Genomic DNA, 23,529 nt, shown 5'->3' with positions numbered 1-23,529 from the left:
ATAGTAGTCAGACAGAAGGAGAGTGAGACAGTTTCCTTTTGCTAGCTCAAGCGAGCCCAGATTTATTCCCTGCCGCAGCGAACAGTCTACCGGAGTCGGAGACGCTCCCAGAAAACAACAAAAAGAGCGACCAGTCTCACTGACTAGCCTGTTATTCTCAGAAGGTAAGATAACAATCCTGTGTGCTTCGAGAAAAGGTCCGTGTTACTTCCGCGGCGCGTTACTTTCGTACCGGCGCTCCCACTATTGATCATGGAAAACAGGCAATGTTACTTCTGAGTAAGTATGATCCAGGAGACAGAATGAAACAATATAATCTTAACCTTTTTTGCCCCACCCCCGCAACCCGCCCCCTCCCCCTCCCCCTCCACCGACCCCGTCTCTCTATTTGAGGGACTACTTTCACTTTCAGCCATCGGCGTGGCGCAGATATTTATAACAGGAAAAGGTATTGTAATCAGCAGCTTTCATTACAGTTTACTGTGCATTATACTTAATTAACTATCTCAGCATGTCTTTTATTGTACCGTCACCGCATATCGTTAGCTCACTGTAGGCCTATTTAAGCTATAAAAAGAGGAAAACCCCAACTGGGCCGTTAGGTGTAGGCGTTGTTTTCTGAACGCCCGTTTAGGTTCAAAACACAGCTCAACACTATTCTAACAGGTTTCCAACATAGGCTATGAGTGTTTAGGTGTTAATGTTAAAGTGTTATTATTATTATTATATAAATAGAATAATGTGTTGTGTTGCTTTCTGAACATATTAATCGGGACAGCAGATGCCTGCAGAGCCTGCAGGTTTGAGGGAAACCTCTCAGTGCCCGTTAACTCTCACTAGCACTGCCAATGATGCCAAAAGGAGGCTTTTTGACAATGACGCAACACCAACATCAATGTAAAAAACGGTTTGAATGGTCTGGTGGCATAAACAGGATAGACCTTTAAAATGACTTAAAATAAGGGTTCTCAGACACGTTCCACATTCATGAAGCCCCATCAACAATATTGTGGAAACTATCTTTTAATGTATTATATTTTACTTATTTAACCAGGCGCACTGAGAGGACAAACTCCTTTTCAAGGGAAAGCTAGTCAAGGAAGTTGCATAACGTGAACGTAAACCAACTACGCACAGCAATGTATACGTCACCATACAATAAAAGTCACATAAACTGCAAAGTAAAACAAAAACAAAAATCTAAAGACATTAAAATCTCTAGCTAGAATAAAATAGAAAGGGTTTCATCTCCTGTACATGGTCGACCTCAGCAAGAAACATTTTTTTTTATATTGTAGCTCTCATTTTGTGTCAAGTCAGACAGATTTTAGATCTTAACCGACATTCTCTCTCTGTCACTGAATTTTAAGGTGATACAAATTTCTGTAGCTCTATGCATTATGTCTTTGGGTGCTGGGGTTACCCTTTAGTTCACAGTAGATGATGTGGTTAATGTGCACCATCTAATGGACAAATAGTAGAACTACATTACCTGCTTTGTGATGTCTCTGCCACAGGTTTCTGACCACAGGTTGGGATGTTGGCTGTGTTTCTGTAAAGGTGTTCACTCTGCTATGAGTCAGTCTGAGGAGAGAGAGGAGGGGCTCCCTCCCTCTAAAACCACTCTGTCTGGGGAACATGACAGCCAGACCAAAGCTGAGAGGTAAGATGAGGATCTCTAACTGTCCGTGACTGTTCTCCATGTCAGAGTGAAATCATTACATCATTATTATTCAGAGTAAAAGGTCTCTCTCTGTTGTGTTGAAGCCCAGTCCAGCAGGAGAGACCAGACTCCCCTGTACCCAGCTGTGTGTCCATGAAGAGTGACTGGTCTATTTCTGAGCCCTTAAACTTTAGAGATGGAAATCACTCTACTGTGCAGAGGTGAAAATGTATGAAATAGATAATAAAAAACAACAACTAAACATCCACATAACATGGATTTTAATGATGGTGGGGATCCTTCCTGTATTTCTACCAGAGTCCAACAGGAGAGACCTGAACCCAGCTGTGTGTCCATGAAGAGTGACCGGTCTATGGAGCCACCTATTGCCTTCAAAGATGAACACCACTCCACTGAGCAAAGGCAAGACTTGAAAAACACATGAGTATGTTCTTATCTGACTCTACTGAGTAGAGGTAAGGAGTCATAACATATAGATTTGGTCTGGTGCTTTATATTGATTTAGTTTCCTATTTCAAAACATCACATCGAATAATCAGAGCAGCATTTACAGTGGAGTTCACCTTGTGTTTTTTCTTGGATCCATCATGACAGAACACAGTCACCTTTATCTACGTGTGTGTGTGTGTGTGTGTGTGTGTGTGTGTTGATATCTAGAGACCTAATACATCATATTTCCTCTGCAGAGTCCATCCACAGAGTTCAGATGTTCCCAGTGGTCAGTCTACCCAGGAACATCAAACAGACCTGGACTCCATATTTATGGTGTGTAAATGTACAACACCTTTTACTTCCGCTACAAATGAAATACAAAACAATTATTCTAGTCATTTCTGTCTCTGAATCTATGCTAGGTAGTTTTGATGTTGTGTTCCACAACTTTAATATGTAAATTTAATTGATATATTATTCTGTTCCAGCTGCTTGAGGAGAACATCATCACTTTTGTGAAGAACGAGCTGAAGAAGTTCCAGAGGGTTCTGAGTCCAGATTACCCAGAATGCTTAGAGAGGCAAAGGGAGGATGAGGAGGTGATGGACGGTAAGGAGGAAGAGCAGAGGAGGAGCAGCAGAGAGGCACTTCTGAAGATCACGCTGCACTTCCTGATGAGAATGAAGCATGAGGAGCTGGCTGACTCTCTGGAGAGCAGTAAGAGGCTTTAAACTGGTTAACATGATGGGAAGATTAAATTGTGGGAAAATGGGAGATGTTTACATTTCCAGACTGTTATAAATGTTGATATTTCTCAAGAGAGGTCTATACAACTCCATATCAAATGATGAATCTGCACAATCCCATTGGAAAATGTTAAAACCACTGACTGGTTAATGTGGATGTAAAATGCTAAATACAGTGATGCATGTTAATAGACCAACACTGCAATAGTTGACTGTCACATTAGGCTGTATACACAGTCAAGACCTGTTTGTCCATCAGTGATGAAATTAATAGATACCATGGAGTGGGAGAATACATATATTCAACCAAAAATATTCACATTTGTCATATTCACCATAGCATTTACTAATTGATATTATTTGCTAATTGTTTATTCAGAATCTCTTCCTGATGGTTGCCAACGCAAACTCAAATCTAATCTGAAGGAGAAGTGTCAGTGTCTGTTTGAGGGGATTGCTAAAGCAGGAAACCCAACACTTCTGAATCAGATCTACACAGAGCTCCACATCACAGAGGGAGAGAGTGGAGAGGTCAATGATGAACATGAGGTCAGACAGATTGAAACAGCATCCAGGAAACCAGTGAGACCAGAAACAACAATCAAATGTGAAGACATCTTTAAACCCTTACCTGGAAGAGATAAACCAATCAGAACAGTGATGACAAAGGGAGTGGCTGGCATTGGGAAAACAGTCTTAACACAGAAGTTCACTCTGGACTGGGCTGAAGACAAAGCCAACCACAATATTCAGTTCACATTTCCATTCACTTTCCGAGAGTTGAATTTGCTGAAAGGGAAAAAGTACAGCTTGGTGGAACTTCTTCATCACTTCTTCACTGAGACCAAAGAAGCAGGAATCTGCAGGTTTGACAAGTTCCAGGTTGTGTTCATCTTTGACGGTCTGGATGAGTGTCGACTTCCTCTAGACTTCCAGAACAACGAGATCTGGACTGATGTTACAGAGTCGACCTCAGTGGACGTGCTGCTGACAAACCTCATCAAGGGGAAACTGCTTCCCTCTGCTCGCCTCTGGATAACCACACGACCTGCAGCAGCCAATCAGATCCCTCCTGAGTGTGTTGACATGGTGACAGAGGTGAGAGGCTTCACTGACCCGCAGAAGGAGGAGTACTTCAGGAAGAGATTCAGAGATCAGCAGCTGGCCAGCAGGATCATCTCCCACATCAAGACTTCACGAAGCCTCCACATCATGTGCCACATCCCAGTCTTCTGCTGGATCACTGCTACAGTTCTGGAGCATGTGTTGAAAACAGATGAGAGAGGAGAGATGCCCAAGACCCTGACTGAGATGTACATCCACTTCCTGGTGGTTCAGTCCATACAAGGCAATGTCAAGTATCATGGGAGAGCTGAGACAGATCCACTCTGGACTACACAGACCAAGAAAATGATTCTGTCTCTGGGAAAACTGGCTTTTGAGCAGCTGGAGAAAGGCAACCTGATCTTCTATGAAGCCGACCTGACAGAGTGTGGCATTGATATCAGAGCAGCCTCAGTGTACTCAGGAGTGTTCACACAGATCTTTAAAGAGGAGCGTGGGCTGAACCAGGACCAAGTGTTCTGCTTTGTCCATCTGAGCATTCAGGAGTTTCTGGCTGCTGTTTTTGTCTTTCTGTCATTCATCAACATGGATGTCAATCTACTGTCAGAACCACAATCAACATCCTTGTGGTCTACACTGTTAAGAAACAGATCTAGCTTAAAACACCTCTACCAGAGTGCTGTGGACAAGGCCTTACAGAGTCCAAATGGACACCTGGACTTGTTCCTCCGCTTCCTCCTGGGTCTTTCACTGGAGACCAATCAGACTCTCCTGCGAGGCCTGCTGACACAGACAGGAAGTAGCTCACAGACCAATCAGGAAACAGTCCAGTACATCAAGGACAAGATCAGGGAGAATCCTTCTCCAGAAAGAAGCATCAATCTGTTCCACTGTCTGAATGAGCTGAATGACCGTTCTCTAGTGGAGGAGATCCAACAGTACCTGAGATCAGGAAGTCTCTCCACAGAGAAACTCTCCCCTGCTCAGTGGTCGGCTCTGGTCTTCATCTTACTGTCATCAGAAAAAGAGCTGGACGTGTTTGACCTGAAGAAATACTCTGCTTCAGAGGAGGCTCTTCTGAGGCTGCTGCCAGTGGTCAAAGCCTCCAATAAAGCTTTGTAAGTGCATAGATAACTAGACAGATTAAATATATAAAATATGTAACTTTTTTTCTGAAGATAAAATAAAAACTCCAAAATGATTGTTTCTGTCTTATCTATTATACTTTCCAGGCTGAGTGGCTGTCAGCTGTCAGAGAGAAGCTGTGAAGCTCTGGCCTCAGTTCTCAGCTCCCAGTCCTCTAGTCTGAGAGAGCTGGACCTGAGTAACAACGACCTGCAGGATTCAGGAGTGAAGCTGCTCTCTGCTGGACTGGAGAGTCCACACTGTAGGCTGGAAAGTCTCAGGTCAGTATTCCTCAACCTGTTCATCATATAACCATTTAAATCCTGGTTTACATATAGGTTACTATAAACAAATAGATAAAACACCTAAACTGTGTTTTCTCTGCTAATGCAATTTTCAAAACCAATTGTGATTCCATCTTTTTTTTCTAGCTTCTGTGAACTACTGTGATGATGATGATGATGATGATGATGATGATGATGATGATGATAATACTTTATTGTCAGATCCAGTCTGAAATTTGTCTTGCATCACAGCAGTTTCATTTGCAACATCACAGAAAAGACAAAAATTAAGACAAGACACAACGATACATACATTCAACATATAATTACAATCACAAAAGACAATACTGAGACGCAGTGCGCAGCCGAGCAGCGCACATGAACTTGTACTGTCCATGACAATATTTCATCATTTCCTCTTCTTACTGCCTCTGTTGTTGAAACCTAAAATACCAGAAATAACTTCTAAGATTCTGTCAAAATTGAGTCTACAAAATTTCAAACTGGACCAAATGGAAACACAAAGCAGATCATTGGACAACAGTTTTTAGTGGAGATAATTATAGATTTTCCTAGCATTTGATTGCATTATCACCACTAAGAGCAGTGTACTAATGAAAAAATCTAACATGTAACTTGTCCTTTTGAGAAGGTGGTTACTCCCAGTAACCACTGTCCCTTAATGGGCAATTTTGAACAGTTCATTAACTTTTTGGATTTTCATGGTTTATTGATCATTAGGATCACTTTTTATCATTGGTTGTGACAGAATGAAGCAATTATTGCTCTCTTTCTTGCTCTCTTGCTCTGGCAGATGCACAAACCCACTTGGCACTCTGTGCACATCCATGAGGCTCTTTGGCAGTACTCTGGTTTTTCACCTGTTTTTTTTCTCCATAAAATCAATATTTATTTTAACAATTATGTTTTTGTCATGACAATTCTTCAGCAATACACAGCACTACAATAAATAATCATAGAAATTGCAAGAAAACCAACCTGGATCATGCGTTAAGCAAATTGTGCAGAATACTCAGAAACCACATGTGGACCATGGAAGTATTATATAGCTGTGGAGCCAACTTCTGAGAGGAACTAGAGATAGTACATCACTTCCTGTGTGTTACTTTCTTTTTTTCCCATAGGAAACACATTGAAGTTTCTAGCAGTATATACTGTATGTTCCCAGCGTGAATGATAACATGATTTTAGGAGCAAGTCATGAAAATATGGTTTCTCCCTCTCTTTCTGTCTCTTCCATCGGTCTATTTCTCACTCAAGTCACGTTCTGGCCACACACACACACACACACGCGCGCGCGTGCGCACGCACGCATGCACGCACGCACGCACGCACACACACACACACACACACACACACTCATACTCTGTGTTTCTCATGTGTACTGAGCTGGCATGCTAAGACCTGAAACTCAACACTGCCTATGTGTGTGTGTGTGTGTGTGTGTGTGTGTGTGTGTGTGTGTGTGTGTAGGTTGTCAGGCTGTCTGCTTACAGAGGAAGGCTGTGCTTCTCTGGCCTCAGCTCTGAGCTCCAACCCCTCCCATCTGAGAGAGCTGGACCTGAGCTACAATCATCCAGGAGACTCAGGAGTGAAGCTGCTCTCTGCTGGACTGGAGGATCCACACTGGAGACTGGACTCTCTCAGGTATGGAGAGGCTTGCTGCCAGGAAGAGGCAATGTCTTATAGAGGGGTTAGAGTTGGCAACCATTTTCTCAATCATACTGTGAAGCTGTGTGATATTGTTTAATGTTTAATGGTGGACATGAGTGAGGTTGTATGGAAAATCAGTAATTTAATGCCCATGTATCAAAGACACTATGTTGGTTTGACTCTGTTTATCCATCCCCAGTCTGGACCATGATGCAGTGCGGTGGTTGAAATCAGGTCTGAGGAAGTGTAAGTGTGTCTTTAGTTTAATTCATGAAAACAAAGCAGAACACCTTTAAATATTTAGATGTCCATCTACACGGCAGTATGTGAAATCCATTCATTCAAATCCTATTGTGAATGAAGATGATGACTAATAGTCAAACTGTCAATAAATCAACAAATAATTAACATAATTGGTTTATTGGTTCAAAACCTCTTGCTGTATTGTGTCTTGTTCTCCTCTTCAGATGCCTGTGAACTCACACTGGACCCAAACACAGCACACAGAAACCTCTTCCTGTCTGAAGACAACAGAAAGGTGACAATGGTGAGAGAGGAGCAGCCATATCCTGATCACCCAGAGAGATTTGGCCACTGGTACCAGCTGCTGTGTAGAAATGGTCTGACTGGGCGCTGCTACTGGGAGGTAGAGTGGGAAGGAAGGGTCGATATAGGAGTGACATACAGAGGAATCAGAAGGAAAGGAGATTGTGCTGACTGCTTGCTCGGATGGAATGACAAGTCCTGGAGTCTGTACTGCTCTGATAATAGTTACTCTGTCTGTCACAATAACGTAACAACAGACCTACGTATCTCCTTCTCTGACTCTAACAGAGTAGGAGTGTATCTGGACTGGTCTGCTGGCTCTCTGTCCTTCTACAGAGTCTCCTCTGACACACTGATCCACATCCACACCTTCCACTCCACATTCACTGAACCCCTCTACCCTGGGTTTAGGTTTAGGTTTGGGTCTGAGTTGTTTGGTTCCTCATTGTCTCTTTGTCAGATAGAGGAGGGAGAGTCGCCTCCTGTGTGAACACTCACACTCCTGACAGCTGCAGAAATGACAGTTCACTCTGTACAGGATCTCACACAGACAGACATTCTATGTGTTGTGTAACTGACCATGTACAACATCAGGGACATTTTATTTGGAAATGGAAATGATTGAGATATTTAACCACAATCAAGTTATTGTTGTTCAGAGAGAGTTTGTTGTTGATGATTGGCGGGTTAAAGTGTCTTTGCTTTGGACTTTTGTTTTGTTTGGCATTTTATTCATCTCACCAGTCCGAGCTAAACATATCTCTTGTTTTTTTACAATGCTTTCACAGAAAAAAATTTATGTATGTCTGTGAAGCCAAAAGTCTGTGAAGCCAAAGATGAATTCCCACGTGAGTGGACAATAAAGATGTCTAATCTTCTTTGTCTTTTCTTGTACTCCATTCTGTGTATCAGACGCATGCAGCTACTTGTAAGTTTAATGAAAAACTTTTAGTATAGAAAATGTGACCAGTTAATGAAAATCTTTTAAGTTCAACCAATCTAATTTTGAAAGAGCAGTCAGTGTGAACACAGCTGGACCACTGATCCTTTTAGCTTAAACTACAGAGGTTAATGTACTGAAGATGGAAAACTTCCTAAGAGACACTTAACCTGTACTTTTACTGTTGATACTTACTGTGCATTTAATGGGGATACTTTCACTTCCTCTTTCTTTACTGGTGATTCTTTCACTTTCACTCAAAAAAGTCGAATGGAAAACTTTAATTGTCATCTACTGAATACTTTTGGATCACGGCAGCTCAGCTTTTACTTAGAGGATTTATGTACTTCTACAACCAGTGTGTTTAATATGATGCTTCACTTTTCTAGAACATTTCCACTGTTCATCAAACTCTCCTCCATATCAGTTCAGCAGCAGTCTGCCTCCAACATCAGCTGCCCTGGGATCCACTGTCACTACTGATCAGCTCTCAGTATTGATCATGGAAAACAAGCCTAATTACTGTTCAATAAGTATGGTCCAAGACACAATGAAATAATATGATCTGAATCTTCTTTGCCCTGGTTGTAAAGGTCAGGAGTAGCATTTCTAGAATAGGTTTTCAAACTGACACTGAATTGTGCTAACTACTGGTCCCTAGAGTGTCCAATATTGATGACTGATTATCTATGAAGTCATAAAGTCAAGGTAACATTTGAGATAATGGGATCTGTTGGTTGAGGTCTTTGTGTGGAGTGAGGTCGCCCTCTTGTGGATTGGACTGACTACAGCATGTGTGCAGGCTGACTGGCTTTCTGCAGTTTTATATTGTTGCTCTTCATTTTGTTTCTGCTCTGAAAGTAAAGGAGCGGTATGTTCTAAGTTTCTCTTCCTGCCTGTAGGCCTACATGAGTCATATGGCAAATGTGGGTGGTCTTTATAAGAGGTCTGTAGGAGATAAGTACTATCTTACTATTAAAGACTCAGGTAAGGGCAGTTACAGGAAACATTTGTTGTCAAAGATCAGTAGCTCCCCCTTCTGGACTGACAAACAAGAACATTCACAACACGAGTATTGCTATGGAAACAGAATTTAAACCAATATAAACCAACATTTAACAGGATATGTTTACATTCCTCAGCTAATATCAGCATATCCCAGCTAGCCAGTATTAAGTTTCTAAAAATCAGGATATGCCCTCATCCTGACTGTTTTAAAAGGAATATTTACACATGGCAACTCTTAAACTGAATAATCCAGAACAATATTGTAATATTAATGGCATGTTAACACACTCAGTGAGAAAGCTGTCTACATGGTAATTTCACTAAAAGCTTCATCACTGTGCTTCTGCTGCTAAATGGGAGGACAAACACACCACTAGTCACAACGTGTGAGATACATCTACTGTATCAAACACTAATTCACCTGAAAAAGAAACATATGTACAACTGAAGAGAGCAAACTGAGTTCTTTATCACCAAACTACTGCAATCCCCCTCTCCTCTCTCTAATCCCCCCATTATTGAGAACTTCTGTAGATGACATGATTTATCCAGGAGGAGCTGGATGGTGTTAAATGTTAAATCACTGGTGAAATAAAGCAACATGATTCCCACTGTGTTTTCAGCTTCATCCAGATGGTAGTAAACTCTGTGCAGCAGGTAGATGATCCAGCATCATCCACTCCTATATGAGTCTGGTAGCAGACTAAGACTAGAGGTCTAAGATGATCCAAGACAACCTCTCCAAGGTCTTCATGATGTGCTGGATGTTAGTACCTCTGCTCTGTAGTGCTTCAGGACACTGGACCAGCCCTTCTTGAACATGGGGACGATACAGGATGTTGTCTGCAGCGGTGGCGCCCTCTGCAGGCTCAGTGAGAGGCTGAAGAGAAGCTGCAGGAGCCTCACAGCTGATTGGTCCATGTTTTGAGCTCCCTGGAGCTGATGTCATCAGCACCCACAGTCTTGCTGGGATGGAGCCTCCTCAGCTCCCTCCTCACCTGGTCAGCAGATGGACGGGCTGGGGAGAGACCTCAGTGTCTTCCTGGACAGTCTGAACCTCTACTTCCAGACCATCAGGCTACTTAACAGTTCTGTTCAGCAGCCCTAACCTGGCCTGTCATACAGCCACACCAAGGACAATACTCCATCTGTTATACACTGCCTGTTTGCACTCATTCTGCCATTTGCACTGTCAGTCTTTCCCATAACGGTATCACTGCCATTTGCATTACTCATTTATTGCACTTTATAATTGTCATAACCTTAATTATATGTATAATATACATTATAAACATAATTTATGATAGTAACTATAATAATAATTACAAATTACAATAATAATTATTATTGTTATTATTGTTATTAGTATTATTATCATTATTAATATTATTAATATCAATTATAATTTATTATATATTATATTATATATATGTATATATATATATATATATATATATATATATATATATATATATATATATATATATGTGTGTGTATATATATCTATATCTATATATCTATATAGATATATAGATATATATATATAATTGTTATATGCCTATATGCTATTGTCCTTTATAATGTTACCATTTTACTTTATGCGATAGTCAAGTTTGGTACATTTGCTGCTACTTTTGCACATTTTAGGGAACACTTTGTTCGACCTGCCCTGGAAATAGTCTTTACATATATATTTTTATTTCATATTTTGTATTTCTCTTTTTATTCTTTTTATTCTAGTACTGTACTTTTGGTTGTTTACGTTGTTTGACCTGAGCCTCGCCCTAAGCATTTCATTGTACAGGTAACCCTGTGTTTCTGCACATTTGACAATAAAGGCTAAAGGTCAAAGGTGACACAGCCTCTGCTGTCCAGGCTCTTTGGAAGGTCTGACTGAAGAACGGAGGCTGGTAAAGTCACTTACTGTGGATCAGATCAGAAAACACATTTTTACAAACAGGCTTTTAAATCATTTGTTTGTACCTCTTTTATTGTATGTGCAACTTTTACTGTGCTGTGAGTCCGAGTTTCTAATTCATATGTGGAAGTTTTGATTATCTGTATGTTTTTTGTTTATATTTGTTTTTTTATTGCCTGCAAAGCACTTTTTAACTTTTTAACCTCTTTGGATGGCATTGTCGGTCGGTCGGTCGGTCGCTCGGTCGCTCTGTTCATCACCTGATGGGTCACGAGGCCCAGAGACGCTTCGACAAAATTCAATGTCGCGGGGCTGTTAGACTCTTAGTCTTATTAATGAATGTATCGCTATGATGTTATAAAATCTCGACTCTGATCCTGGACATTGCTTTGGACTTTGATACTGAAGACCTCTTTATGATATATGTTATAAAATATAGTTAATCATTGTTGTATTTAATAGCATTATTGCAAGTAGTAGTAGTAGTTGTTGTTTGTTTTTCTTCAGTAGAAATAATAATATTCTTTGAAAAATAATAAAAATCATTTGAGATGGTTCCACTATTCTGCTTGCTTTCTCTCTCTCTCTCTCTCTCTCTCTCTCTCTCTCTCTCTCTCTCTCTCTCTCTCTCTCTCTCTCTCTCTCTCTCTCTCTCTCTCTCTCTCTCTAGATTGGTGGGTCTGTTTGATTTGTAAAGGGGTGGTTTTGGGGTCTTGGGGAGGAGCTTTCCTTTGAGAAATTTGTGTTTGGTCCAAAGTATTCAGCTTTGAAGGAGGGTGTCTACACATTCATAAATTTTATATCTGAGACTGGACTAACACAGAAAAACAAGACACAGGATGTTGGTTGTGTGGATATACATGATAGTTTACATCCCAGCATATGTTTAATCCTAGCGGTACCGTCGATCTTTGACTGATTTATCTCTAATTGGCAAATTATACCAAATGTTCCTATTCCTGAAACAGAAGGCATGTCTTAAAACCCACTGTTAAGGTTCAAAACATAACTTCACACTTTTCTGTGACAGTTTGTGAACACATCAGTATTTGGATGTTAATGTTAGAGTCATGAGGATGTTTATTTGATAGACGCATAATAAAACTGCACCACCTGATCTGTGATTTCTCTGCCAAAGACTTCTACCCACAAGTTTAGACTGGTTTAGACTTTGATACTGAAGTCATGAGGATGTGACAGCAGCCTGCAGACACCCAGGACTGACAGAGAAGAAGAAGCAGCGTCTGTCAGATTCCACTGGTTTATTCATAATGGATATAACCTTTATTTAACCAGATAGTCCCACTGAGATTAAAATAAAGCTGTTTTTCTACAGAGACCTGACCAAGACACAAGTGACCTGGTGGAGTGACTGATATTCATGGGAATAACTTGAGTAAGTGTAATCCTCCGTGATTTGGGGAAGTCTCTTAATTTGAGTCTCTTATATTTTCTCTTATTAAGAACCAACCTATTTTTTGTGTATTGGTATATTGACCTCCATAACATAACAGCCTAATAATGTAATCATTGATTTCTCAGATCTCTTGTCTTTGATAATGGCTCGTTAATTTAATCATCCATATATGTCCAAATAATACATCAGCTCAATAATTTTTACATTTAAATAATTCCTTTAATGTTAGTCTGAAACAGGACCTTTACATACATTTGGTCATACATTTAATCTTGTATTGACTTTTGACCTTACATTAAACACCACTTCTTTTTTACAAACTGTTTTTTTTTAAAAGCATAAAAATCTAAGAATAATAGTAGTTCCTACAATAACACTGCCAAAAGCAGTAGCAGGCTATATATATATATATATATCATATCATCACTCAGACAATTAAATGATAAATGTGAAGACATAGCCTTGATTGAATCTCAAGTCTAGATTTAAATATTTCCACTATTGTGACACTGATTTTTCCTGATGAGACAGGAACAAGATTAAATTAGAGTCTATGTTTTTCTCTGAGACTGAAGGATAATGATTAATCTCTCTCTCTCTCTCTCTCTCTCTCTCTCTCTCTCTCTCTCTCTCTCTCTCTCTCTCTCTCTCTCTCTCTCTCTCTCTCTCTCTCTCTCTCTAACAGTATCAAGCCAGTAGCCTTTCACTTATCGGTGTGGCAGCAGGTTATTTCCAACATGGAAAGGTATTGTATTCAACATGTTATATTACAGTTTATAGTGTATTATTCTTCAATCCATTAATGCTTACTGTTGATTGATTTAACTGTAATAAAATATTAATTAGGAATAATCCTCCATTTGTGTTTAGGAGGTGAAGGTATGTACGGAAACTCACTGTTTAGGTTCAAAACATAAAAACACTTTTCTGTAACAGTTTGTGAACACATCAGTGTTTGGGTGTTAATGTCATGAACATGTTTACTTGTAACATTTTTAAACCTGTTTTAATCAGGGCAGCGTGGCTCTTTAGTTCACTGTAGATGATGTGGTTAAATTTTAACATTTGATAGACGCATAATAAAACATCTTTATCATCTAATATGTGATTTCTCTGTCAGATTGGATTGGACTCTGATATTGGATTGGAACATTGGTTTGCACTTTGATACTTAAGTTATTTTATATTGGCTGTTTACTATGTTTATTCAGGTCAAGACCTCTTTATCACAACTGTTTTAATATGTTATCTGATCTTTCACTCCACTTTTTAGCTATATATTTTCACTGTGGTTGAAGTTAGGGTTGATAGTGAATATATTACATTTATGGTTTCCTAGTTATTGTGCGCCCCCTAGTGGTAAATTATGTTTACAGCTGCTTGAGGCCAAGTTTTAAACGCCACAGTCCCACAGCAGCTTCACACCATGTTGACTGTCTGCTGCTGTCACACACCTTTCCTTCAGGTCCATAACCAGAGAGCCCAGGTCATCAGCAGGAGCAATGAAATACATGCTGCTTAATGCACGTCATAGACTTTCATTGTATTCTCATGCTGTTTCTACTACCTACTACTTCTACTACAGGTTCTAATACACTTTCAAAGGTTTATTGTACTAGAACTTATCCTGCTACTGCTTTGTAAATACTTAAAGGCATGTTTCACCAAAACATTACTTCAACTACTACTTACAGTATATGTCTAAGGCAGCGGTTCTCAACCTGGAGGTCGCGACCCCCCGGGGGGTCGGATCTTGAATAAAATGTAAAACTGTAATTAAAGCCAAATTGATTTAGACTAGTTGTTTTGTATATTTTTGGTCAGTAATGCAAGGTTTGTGTACGTTTGGTAGCTGTCATGTGTGCATCTGGTAGCTGTCGTGTGCGTCTGGTAGCTGTCATGTGTGATAGTAACCCCTGGGACAAACAGGGAGCAGAGAAGCGTGTGTTTGCAGCAGAGGGCCGCTCAGTCTTCCACTGCTATGAAGTCTGCGTCCCGTGCGCAGAGAAAATAGGCTAAATACGCGCCGAGGTCCGTGCTGTGCGCGCCTGTGTAAACAGCAGTGCCAACAGGGCAGGGCGCCGAAGTGAAGCGGGTCACTGCAGTGTGTTTCAAGGGTGAGTCGAGAGGGAGGGGGTCGCGAACCCCAACCTACATTTTTTTGGGGGTCGCGGCTCAAAAAGGTTGAGAACCACTGGTCTAAGGTATAATCTGCCAGAACTGTGTTACTGCTACTATTACCATTCATATTTTTTATGGAATTAAATGACGTATAGTGAAAAGTCTCTGGTGGACAAATTGTAAACAACTTTAAAAGATAAAACTTTAAAAGATAAAACTCAATAAATTAAACTTTTAAACCTGTCACGCTGAAGCTACACTTAAAAAAAGAAATTTCTGCAGAAAATATAAACTATTCCTAGATCAACAAAAATTACAAACACACAACATAAACAAGTGCAAAGGTCAGAGCCTTGATGCTTTTACAATATTCATGTTAGCAGCTACTGTGGCTGCTGGCTGGTTGACTAAAAAGTTCATTTCCCACCCTGGTGGTCTTCCTCTCTGTCTACCAGGATCCAGCAGGAGAGACCAGACTCCCCCTGAACCCAGCTGTGTGTCCATGAAGAGTGACTGGTCAAAGGATGTCCTTATTTATTTTAAAAATAAACTCGATTCTTCTGAAAATAAGTAAGTTGTTATTACTATATCCATGTTTTAACTATTATTTAACCAGAAAAGGTTTGCTGAGTTTGCATGTTCTTTTTCAGCATCACTCTTCATCACAAACCGTATTTCCTCTAATATTGGCCAGGGCCTTTATTTACCTCAACTGCAGAGGGTACCAGGCCTTTATTGGAAGCAGGCTTATATTAGAGACAGGCCTTTATTTCTAATTCCCTCTGTTTGATAAGTATATTTGCTCATATTTTAGTACGAAGCCTCCTTGTTTTCTGATCTGCTTCTGTTGGGGTTCATTAGGTAGACGTTTTTTTGTTACTGCAATGCATTACGATAATTACGGTAATCAACGACGGCACGCTCCAGAGACTTCCGCCGGCCGAGCCGTTTTGTGGCACTTGTACGTTACTACAAACTACAGTTACAAACAGGCAGCAGGAGTTTACCGGTATCCACTGTTGTTTGCATGTAAGCTGAAGCTAACTGAAGCTAACTGAGCCTAAGAATAGAATCTATACAGTTATATCATATCGCCGTTTATGATGCATATGCGCAAGCTCAGTCCACCTGACCTCTGTTCTATCGGCGGAGAGAGAGACACAGACAAGCATGGAGGTTTCGGCGCGCCGAGGGCCAACGTTTTCCGGAGTTTCCCGGGGGCACGGTTCCGGCCAGTGCCAATAGCTGGGCGCCGATGTGTTCCCGGTGATCCGGCCGAAATTTCGGCGGGGGTCCAGGGCTTGGATCGGGAGGATCAATGCGGGCCGTGGGCGGGGTGGAGAGGACAGCGACGGAGAGAGGAGACGGACACGGTCCAGTCATATACTAGGTTTTGACCTAGTCTTGTTTCCTTTGTTTTTTCCCCGGCCTGTATTTGAGGCCGGCCTTTATTTGTTCATGTCGACCACGGCCCCGGCCATTATCGGAGACCCAGCTTTTAATTGATTACCAGCCAGTATTAGAGGAAATACGATATATACAGTTATATATTCTCACCTGACCAGTACAACCAGTCTACTGCAGTTGGCCACTAAGAGCTCCACCAGACCAATTTGGGGCTTAAGTTTCTTGTATAAAGGCTAGTTGGTGGTAGTTGAGCGAGAGAAGAGTGTTACTCATTTACTCTCCCCAGACTCCAAGTCAGGAACTATCAACCTGCTGGTCAAAAGCCTGCTGCCTCTCTATCCTTTCCATCACCCTTTTTTTGTCCATCCTGTGTTTCTAGCAGGATCCAGCAGGAGAGACCAGACTCCCCTGAACCCAGCTGTGTGTCCATGAAGAGTGACAGGTCAAAGGATGACCTTCTTTATTTTAAAGATAAACTCCATTCTTCTGAAAAGAAGTAAGTTGTTATTACTATATTCATGTTTTAACTATTATTTAACCAGAAAAGGTTTGCTGAGTTTGCATGTTCTTTTTCAGCATCACTCTTCATCACATACCGTAATTCCTCTAATATTGGCCCGGGCCTTTATTTAGCTCAACTGCAGAGGGTACCAGGCTTATATTAGAGACAGGCCTTTATTTCTAATTCCCTCTGTTTGATAAGTATATTTGCTCATATTTTAGTACGAAGCCTCCTTGTTTTCTGATCTGCTTCTGTTGGGGTTCATTAGGTAGACGTTTTTTTGTTACTGCAATGCATTACGATAATTACGGTAATCGACGACGGCATGCTCCAGAGACTTCCGCCGGCCTATGGATGAACCAACTGTCTTCAAAGATGGACACCACTCTATTGATCAAACGTAAAGATTTAAAACTGATGATGTGTTGTTATCAGACCCTAAGTCATGAGATGTAGAATTGTTCTGGCCCTTCATACTCTAATGATTCAGTTTCCTCTTTCAAAACATCACATCCAACAATCAGAGCAGCGTTTACAGTGGTGTTCACCTTGTGTATCCACTAGCACAGCACCTTTAACCACCTGTGTGTGTGTGTGTGTGTGTGTGTGTGTGTGTGTGTGTTGATACCTGATATCTATGTTTTGTCCACAGAGTCCACCAGGCGAGGTCAGAGGTGCCCAGTGGTCAGTCAGCCCAGGAGCATCAAACAGACCTGGACTCTATATTTATGGTGTGTAAATGTTCAACAACCTTTTACTTGAGCTACAAATCAAATGCAAAACTACCATTCTAGTCATAATATTCTCCATGCAAAACTCTTTAGACTAGTGGGCTATCAATCTATCCAAGATGGATTTGATCTTGTTTTCTACGATTTTAGTATGAAAGATTAATTCATTCATTCATATTTTTTTATGTTGCAGCTGCTTGAAGAGAAAATCATCACTTTTGTGAAGAATGAGCTGAAGAAGTTCCAGAGGGTTCTGAGTCCAGATTACCCAGAATGCTTTGAGAGGCCGAGGGAGGATGAGGAGGCGATGGATGGTGAGGAGGAAGAACAGAAGAGGAGCAGAGAGGCACTTCTGAAGATCACACTGCACTTCCTGAGGAGAATGAAGCAGGAGGAGCTGGCTGACTCTCTGGAGAGCAGTAAGAGGCTTTTAACTGGTTAACATGGTGGAAGGGAAAAAGGGAGATGTTTAAATTTCCAAACTGCTATAAATGTAGAAATTCCTCAAGGGAGGTCTACACAACTCCATATCAAATAGTAAATGAGCACAATCCGACTGGATAATCTGGTAAAGCTACTGACTAGTTGATGTAGGTGTAAAATGTTGAACACAGTGATGCATGTTAATAAACAACATCACAACAGTTGCCTTTAACATTGAGCTGCACACACAGTCAAGACCTGTTTGTTCACCAGTGATGAAATGAATTGATACCATAGAGTGGGAAATTAAATACATTTGCCCAAAACTGTCCACATTTGTCATATTCACTGTAATGTTCACTCATTGATGTTATTTACTTTTTCTTCATTCAGAACTTCTTCCTGATGTTTGCCAGCGTAAACTCAAATCTAATCTGAAGGAGAAGTTTCAGTGTCTGTTTGAGGGGATTGCCAAAGCAGGAAACCCAACACTTTTGAATCAGATCTACACAGAGCTCCACATCACAGAGGGAGAGAGTGGAGAGGTCAATGATGAACATGAGGTCAGACAGATTGAAACAGCATCCAGGAAACCAGTGAGACCAGAAACAACAATCAAATGTGAAGACATATTTAAACCCTTACCTGGAAGAGATAAACCAATCAGAACAGTGATGACAAAGGGAGTGGCTGGCATTGGGAAAACAGTCTTAACACAGAAGTTCACTCTGGACTGGGCTGAAGACAAAGCCAACCACAATATTCAGTTCACATTTCCATTCACTTTCCGAGAGTTGAATTTGCTGAAAGGGAAAAAGTACAGCTTGGTGGAACTTCTTCATCACTTCTTTACTGAGACCAAAGAAGCAGGAATCTGCAGGTTTGACAAGTTCCAGGTTGTGTTCATCTTTGACGGTCTGGATGAGTGTCGACTTCCTCTAGACTTCCAGAACAACGAGATCTGGACTGATGTTACAGAGTCAACCTCAGTGGACGTGCTGCTGACAAACCTCATCAAGGGGAAACTGCTTCCCTCTGCTCGCCTCTGGATAACCACACGACCTGCAGCAGCCAATCAGATCCCTCCTGAGTGTGTTGACATGGTGACAGAGGTGAGAGGGTTCACTGACCCACAGAAGGAGGAGTACTTCAGGAAGAGATTCAAAGATCAGCAGCTAGCCAGCAGAATCATCTCCCACATCAAGACTTCACGAAGCCTCCACATCATGTGTCACATCCCAGTCTTCTGCTGGATCACTGCTACAGTTCTGGAGCATGTGTTGAAAACAGATGAGAGAGGAGAGATGCCCAAGACCCTGACTGAGATGTACATCCACTTCCTGGTGGTTCAGTCCATACAAGGCAATGTCAAGTATCATGGGAGAGCTGAGACAGATCCACTCTGGACTACAGAGAACAGGGAAATGATTCTGTCTCTGGGAAAACTGGCTTTTGAGCAGCTGGAGAAAGGCAACCTGATCTTCTATGAAGCCGACCTGACAGAGTGTGGCATTGATATCAGAGCAGCCTCAGTGTACTCAGGAGTGTTCACACAGATCTTTAAAGAGGAACGTGGGCTGTACCAGGACAAGGTGTTCTGCTTTGTCCATCTGAGCATTCAGGAGTTTCTGGCTGCTGTTTATGTCTCTCTGTCATTCATCAACATGGATGTCAATCTACTGTCAGAACCACAATCAACATCCTGGTGGTCTACACTATTAAGAAACAAATCTAGCTTAAATCACCTCTATCAGAGTGCTGTGGACAAGGCCTTACAGAGTGCAAATGGACACCTGGACTTGTTCCTCCGCTTCCTCCTGGGCCTTTCACTGGAGACCAATCAGACTCTCCTACGAGGCCTGCTGACACAGACAGGAAGTAGCTCACAGACCAATCAGGAAACAGTCCAGTACATCAAGGACAAGATCAGGGAGAATCCTTCTCCAGAGAGAAGCATCAATCTCTTCCACTGTCTGAATGAGCTGAATGACCGTTCTCTAGTGGAGGAGATCCAACAGTACCTGAGATCAGGAAGTCTCTCCACAGACAAACTCTCCCCTGCTCAGTGGTCAGCTCTGGTCTTCATCTTACTGTCATCAGAAAAAGAGCTGGATGTGTTTGACCTGAAGAAATACTCTGCTTCAGAGGAGGGTCTTCTGAGGCTGCTACCTGTGGTCAAAGCCTCCAATAAATCTCTGTAAGTGCATAGATAACTGGACAGATTAAATAAATAAAATATGTATTTTTTAAAAAAAAAACAAAAAAACAAATTATTTCCGTCTTATCAATTATACTTTCCAGGCTGAGTGGCTGTATGCTGTCAGAGAGAAGCTGTGAAGCTCTGGCCTCAGTTCTCAGCTCCCAGTCCTCTAGTCTGAGAGAGCTGGACCTGAGTAACAACGACCTGCAGGATTCAGGAGTGAAGCTGCTCTCTGCTGGACTGGGGAGTCCACAATGTAGACTGGAAAGTCTCAGGTCAGTATTCCAAAACCTGTTCATCATATGACCATTTAAATCCTGGTTTACATATAGGTTACTATAAACAAATAGATAAAACACCTAAACTGTGTTTTCTCTGCTAATGCAATTTTCCATCTTTTTTTTCTAGCTTCTGTGAACTACTGTCCATGACAATATTCCATTATTTCCTCTTCTTACTGCCTCTGTTGTTGAAACCTAAAATACCAGAAAGAACTTCTAAGATTCTGTCAAAATTTAGTCTACAAAATTTCAAACTGGACCAAATGGAAACACAAAGCAGATCATGGAACAACAGTTTTTAGTGGAGATAATTATAGATTTTCCATTAGCATTTGACTGCATTATCACAACTAAGAGCAGTGTACTAATGAGAAAATCTAACATGTAACTTGCCCTTTTGAGAAGGTGGTTACTCCCAGTAACCACTGTCCCTTAATGGGCAATTTTGAACAGTTCATGAACTTTTTGGATTTTTATGGTTTATTGATCATTAGGATCACTTTTTCTCATTTGTTGTGACACAGAATGAAGCAATTCTTGCTCTCTTTCTTGCTCTCTTGCTCTGGCAGATGCACAAACCCACTTGGCACTCTGTGCACATCCATGAGGCTCTTTGGCAGTGCTCTGGTTTTCCTCATCATTGCCCATATCTTCAAAATCACTGCTTTCATCTTTCTCATCATTGCTGTCTTCATCTTCCTCACACTCAGGCCCATCATTCTCTTCATCACTGCCCTCATCTTTCTCATTGTCACTCATTATCCTCATCACTGTGGTCTTCTTCGCTACTGCAGTGGTCTTCCTCAGCATTCACTCTCTTCCTCACTACATGAAGAAGACCTTAAAGGAATATCTTCCGCCAACAATCTTTCTACTTCTGCAGCACTACATCTTTTTCTTGCCATAATTCCCTGCAATGATATACAGAACAGAAAAGTTTTCACCTATATACTGTTACATATATTCACCTATATATTGTTTATTTCTCATAGGAAAACACTGAACATTAAAAGACCCCTAGAAGGACAGTGGCCTCCATGGGAAACCAGCAGTTTCCCCCCTTAATGGAGGGTGGTTACTGGGTGCAACCACCTGTTTTTTTCCCCATAAAATCAATATTTATTTTAACAATTATGTTTTTGTCATGACAATTCTTCAGCAATACACAGCTCTACAATAAATAATCATAGAAATTGCAAGAAAACCAACCTCGATCATGCGTTAACCAAATTGTGCAGAATACTCACAAACCACATGTGGACCATGGAAGTATGCTATAGCTGTGGAGCCAACTTCTGAGAGGAACTAGAGATAGTACATCACTTCCTGTGTGTAACTTTATTTTTTTCCCATAGGAAACACATTGAAGTTTCTAGCAGTATATACTGTATGTTCCCAGTGTGAATGATAACATGATTTTAGGAGCAAGTCATGAAAATATGGTTTCTCCCTCTCTTTCTGTCTCTTCCATCTATCTATTTCTCACTCAAGCCACGTTCTGGCCACACACACACACATACGCACACATACACACACACACACACACACACGCACGCACGCACACACACACACACACACACACACACACACACACACACACACACTCATACTCTGTGTTTCTCATGTGTACTGAGCTGGCATGCTAAGACCTGAAACTCAACACTGCCCGTGTGTGTGTGTGTGTGTGTGTGTGTGTGTGTGTGTGTAGGTTGTCAGGCTGTCTGCTCACAGAGGAAGGCTGTGCTTCTCTGGCCTCAGCTCTGAGCTCCAACCCCTCCCATCTGAGAGAGCTGGACCTGAGCTACAATCATCCAGGAGACTCAGGAGTGAAGCTGCTCTCTGCTGGACTGGAGGATCCACACTGGAGACTGGACACTCTCAGGTATGGAGAGGCTTGCTGCCAGGCAGAGGCAATGTCTTATAGAGGGGTTAGAGTTGGTAACAATTTTCTCAATCATACTGTGAAGCTGTGTCATATTGTTTAATGTTTAATGGTGGACAAGAGTGAGGTTGTCTGGAAAATCAGTTATTTAATGCCCATGTATCAAAGACACTATGTTGGTTTGACTCTGTTTATCCATCCCCAGTCTGGACCATGATGCAGTGCGGTGGTTGAAATCAGGTCTGAGGAAGTGTAAGTGTGTCTTTAGTTTAATTCATGAAAACAAAGCAGCACACCTTTAAATATTTAGATGTCCATCTACACAGCAGTATGTGAAATCCATTCATTCAAATCCTATTGTGAATGAAGATGATGGCTAATAGTCAAACTGTCAATAAATCAACAAATAATAAACATAATTGATAATTAGATCAAAAACTGTTACTGTATTGTGTCTTGTTCTCCCCATCAGATGCCTGTGAACTCACACTGGACCCAAACACAGCACACAGGAACCTCTCTCTGTCTGAAGACAACAGAAAGGTGACAGTGGTGAGAAAGGAGCAGCCACATCCTGATCACCCAGAGAGATTTGACTACTGGTACCAGCTGCTGTGTAGAAATGGTCTGACTGGGTGCTGTTACTGGGAAGTAGAGAGGAAAGGAAGGGTTGATATAGGAGTGGCATACAGAGGAATCAAAAGGACAGGAGAGGGTGAAGACTGTAGGCTTGGATGGAATGACAAGTCCTGGAGACTGTTCTGCTCTGATAATAGTTACTCTGCCTGTCACAATAACATAAGAACAGACATACGTATCTCCTCCTCTGACTCTAACAGAGTAGGAGTGTATCTGGACTGGCCTGCTGGCTCTCTGTCCTTCTACAGAGTCTCCTCTGACACACTGATCCACCTCCACACCTTCCACTCCACATTCACCGAACCCCTCTACCCTGGGTTTAGGTTTAAGTTTGGGTCTAGGTTTGAGTTGTTTGGTTCCACGGTGTCTCTGTGTCAGATAGAGGAGGGAGAGTCGCCTCCTGTGTGAACACTCACACTCCTGACAGCTGCAGAAATGACATTTCACTCTGTACAGGATCGATTATTGTTGTTCAGAGAGAGTTTGTTGTTGATGGTTAAAGTA

The 23,529-nt window shown here is 41.3% G+C and overlaps 2 protein-coding genes across 3 annotated transcripts in view; both read left to right on the top strand.

Moving 5' to 3' along the window:
• Nucleotides 1-23,479, top strand: part of LOC144539493 (protein NLRC3-like) — an 81,860-nt gene extending 58,381 nt beyond the window's left edge. The window contains exons 5-14 of the mRNA XM_078284747.1: nucleotides 13,565-13,584; nucleotides 16,750-16,863; nucleotides 17,522-17,600; nucleotides 17,794-18,019; nucleotides 18,417-18,586; nucleotides 18,707-20,220; nucleotides 20,325-20,498; nucleotides 22,213-22,386; nucleotides 22,592-22,638; nucleotides 22,859-23,479. Of these exons, the coding sequence (XP_078140873.1) occupies nucleotides 13,577-13,584; nucleotides 16,750-16,863; nucleotides 17,522-17,600; nucleotides 17,794-18,019; nucleotides 18,417-18,586; nucleotides 18,707-20,220; nucleotides 20,325-20,498; nucleotides 22,213-22,386; nucleotides 22,592-22,638; nucleotides 22,859-23,433 (3,081 nt within the window). The 5' untranslated portion in view covers nucleotides 13,565-13,576 and the 3' untranslated portion in view covers nucleotides 23,434-23,479. The remainder of the gene's footprint in view (nucleotides 1-13,564; nucleotides 13,585-16,749; nucleotides 16,864-17,521; nucleotides 17,601-17,793; nucleotides 18,020-18,416; nucleotides 18,587-18,706; nucleotides 20,221-20,324; nucleotides 20,499-22,212; nucleotides 22,387-22,591; nucleotides 22,639-22,858) is intronic.
• On the top strand, nucleotides 567-8,434 carry LOC139916975 (protein NLRC3-like). Of its 2 annotated transcripts, XM_078284742.1 has the most exons (10): nucleotides 567-1,663; nucleotides 1,768-1,884; nucleotides 1,982-2,086; nucleotides 2,371-2,449; nucleotides 2,605-2,833; nucleotides 3,242-5,045; nucleotides 5,160-5,333; nucleotides 6,831-7,004; nucleotides 7,210-7,256; nucleotides 7,478-8,434. In XM_078284742.1, exons 1-10 carry the CDS (start codon nucleotides 1,503-1,505, stop codon nucleotides 8,044-8,046), a joined length of 3,459 nt encoding a protein of 1,152 aa, XP_078140868.1. In that variant the 5' UTR covers nucleotides 567-1,502; the 3' UTR covers nucleotides 8,047-8,434. The 2 variants fall into 2 exon arrangements, with proteins under 2 accessions (XP_078140868.1, XP_078140869.1); XM_078284743.1 differs by lacking the exon at nucleotides 1,768-1,884.
• Nucleotides 23,480-23,529: the final 50 nt, after the last annotated feature.

This window comes from Centroberyx gerrardi, chromosome 7 (genome assembly GCF_048128805.1).
Source record: "Centroberyx gerrardi isolate f3 chromosome 7, fCenGer3.hap1.cur.20231027, whole genome shotgun sequence".
Taxonomy (NCBI): Eukaryota; Metazoa; Chordata; class Actinopteri; order Beryciformes; family Berycidae; genus Centroberyx; species Centroberyx gerrardi.
The sequence above is the reverse complement of the archived record's forward strand: the minus strand, read 5'-3'. Positions and strand labels throughout refer to the sequence as shown.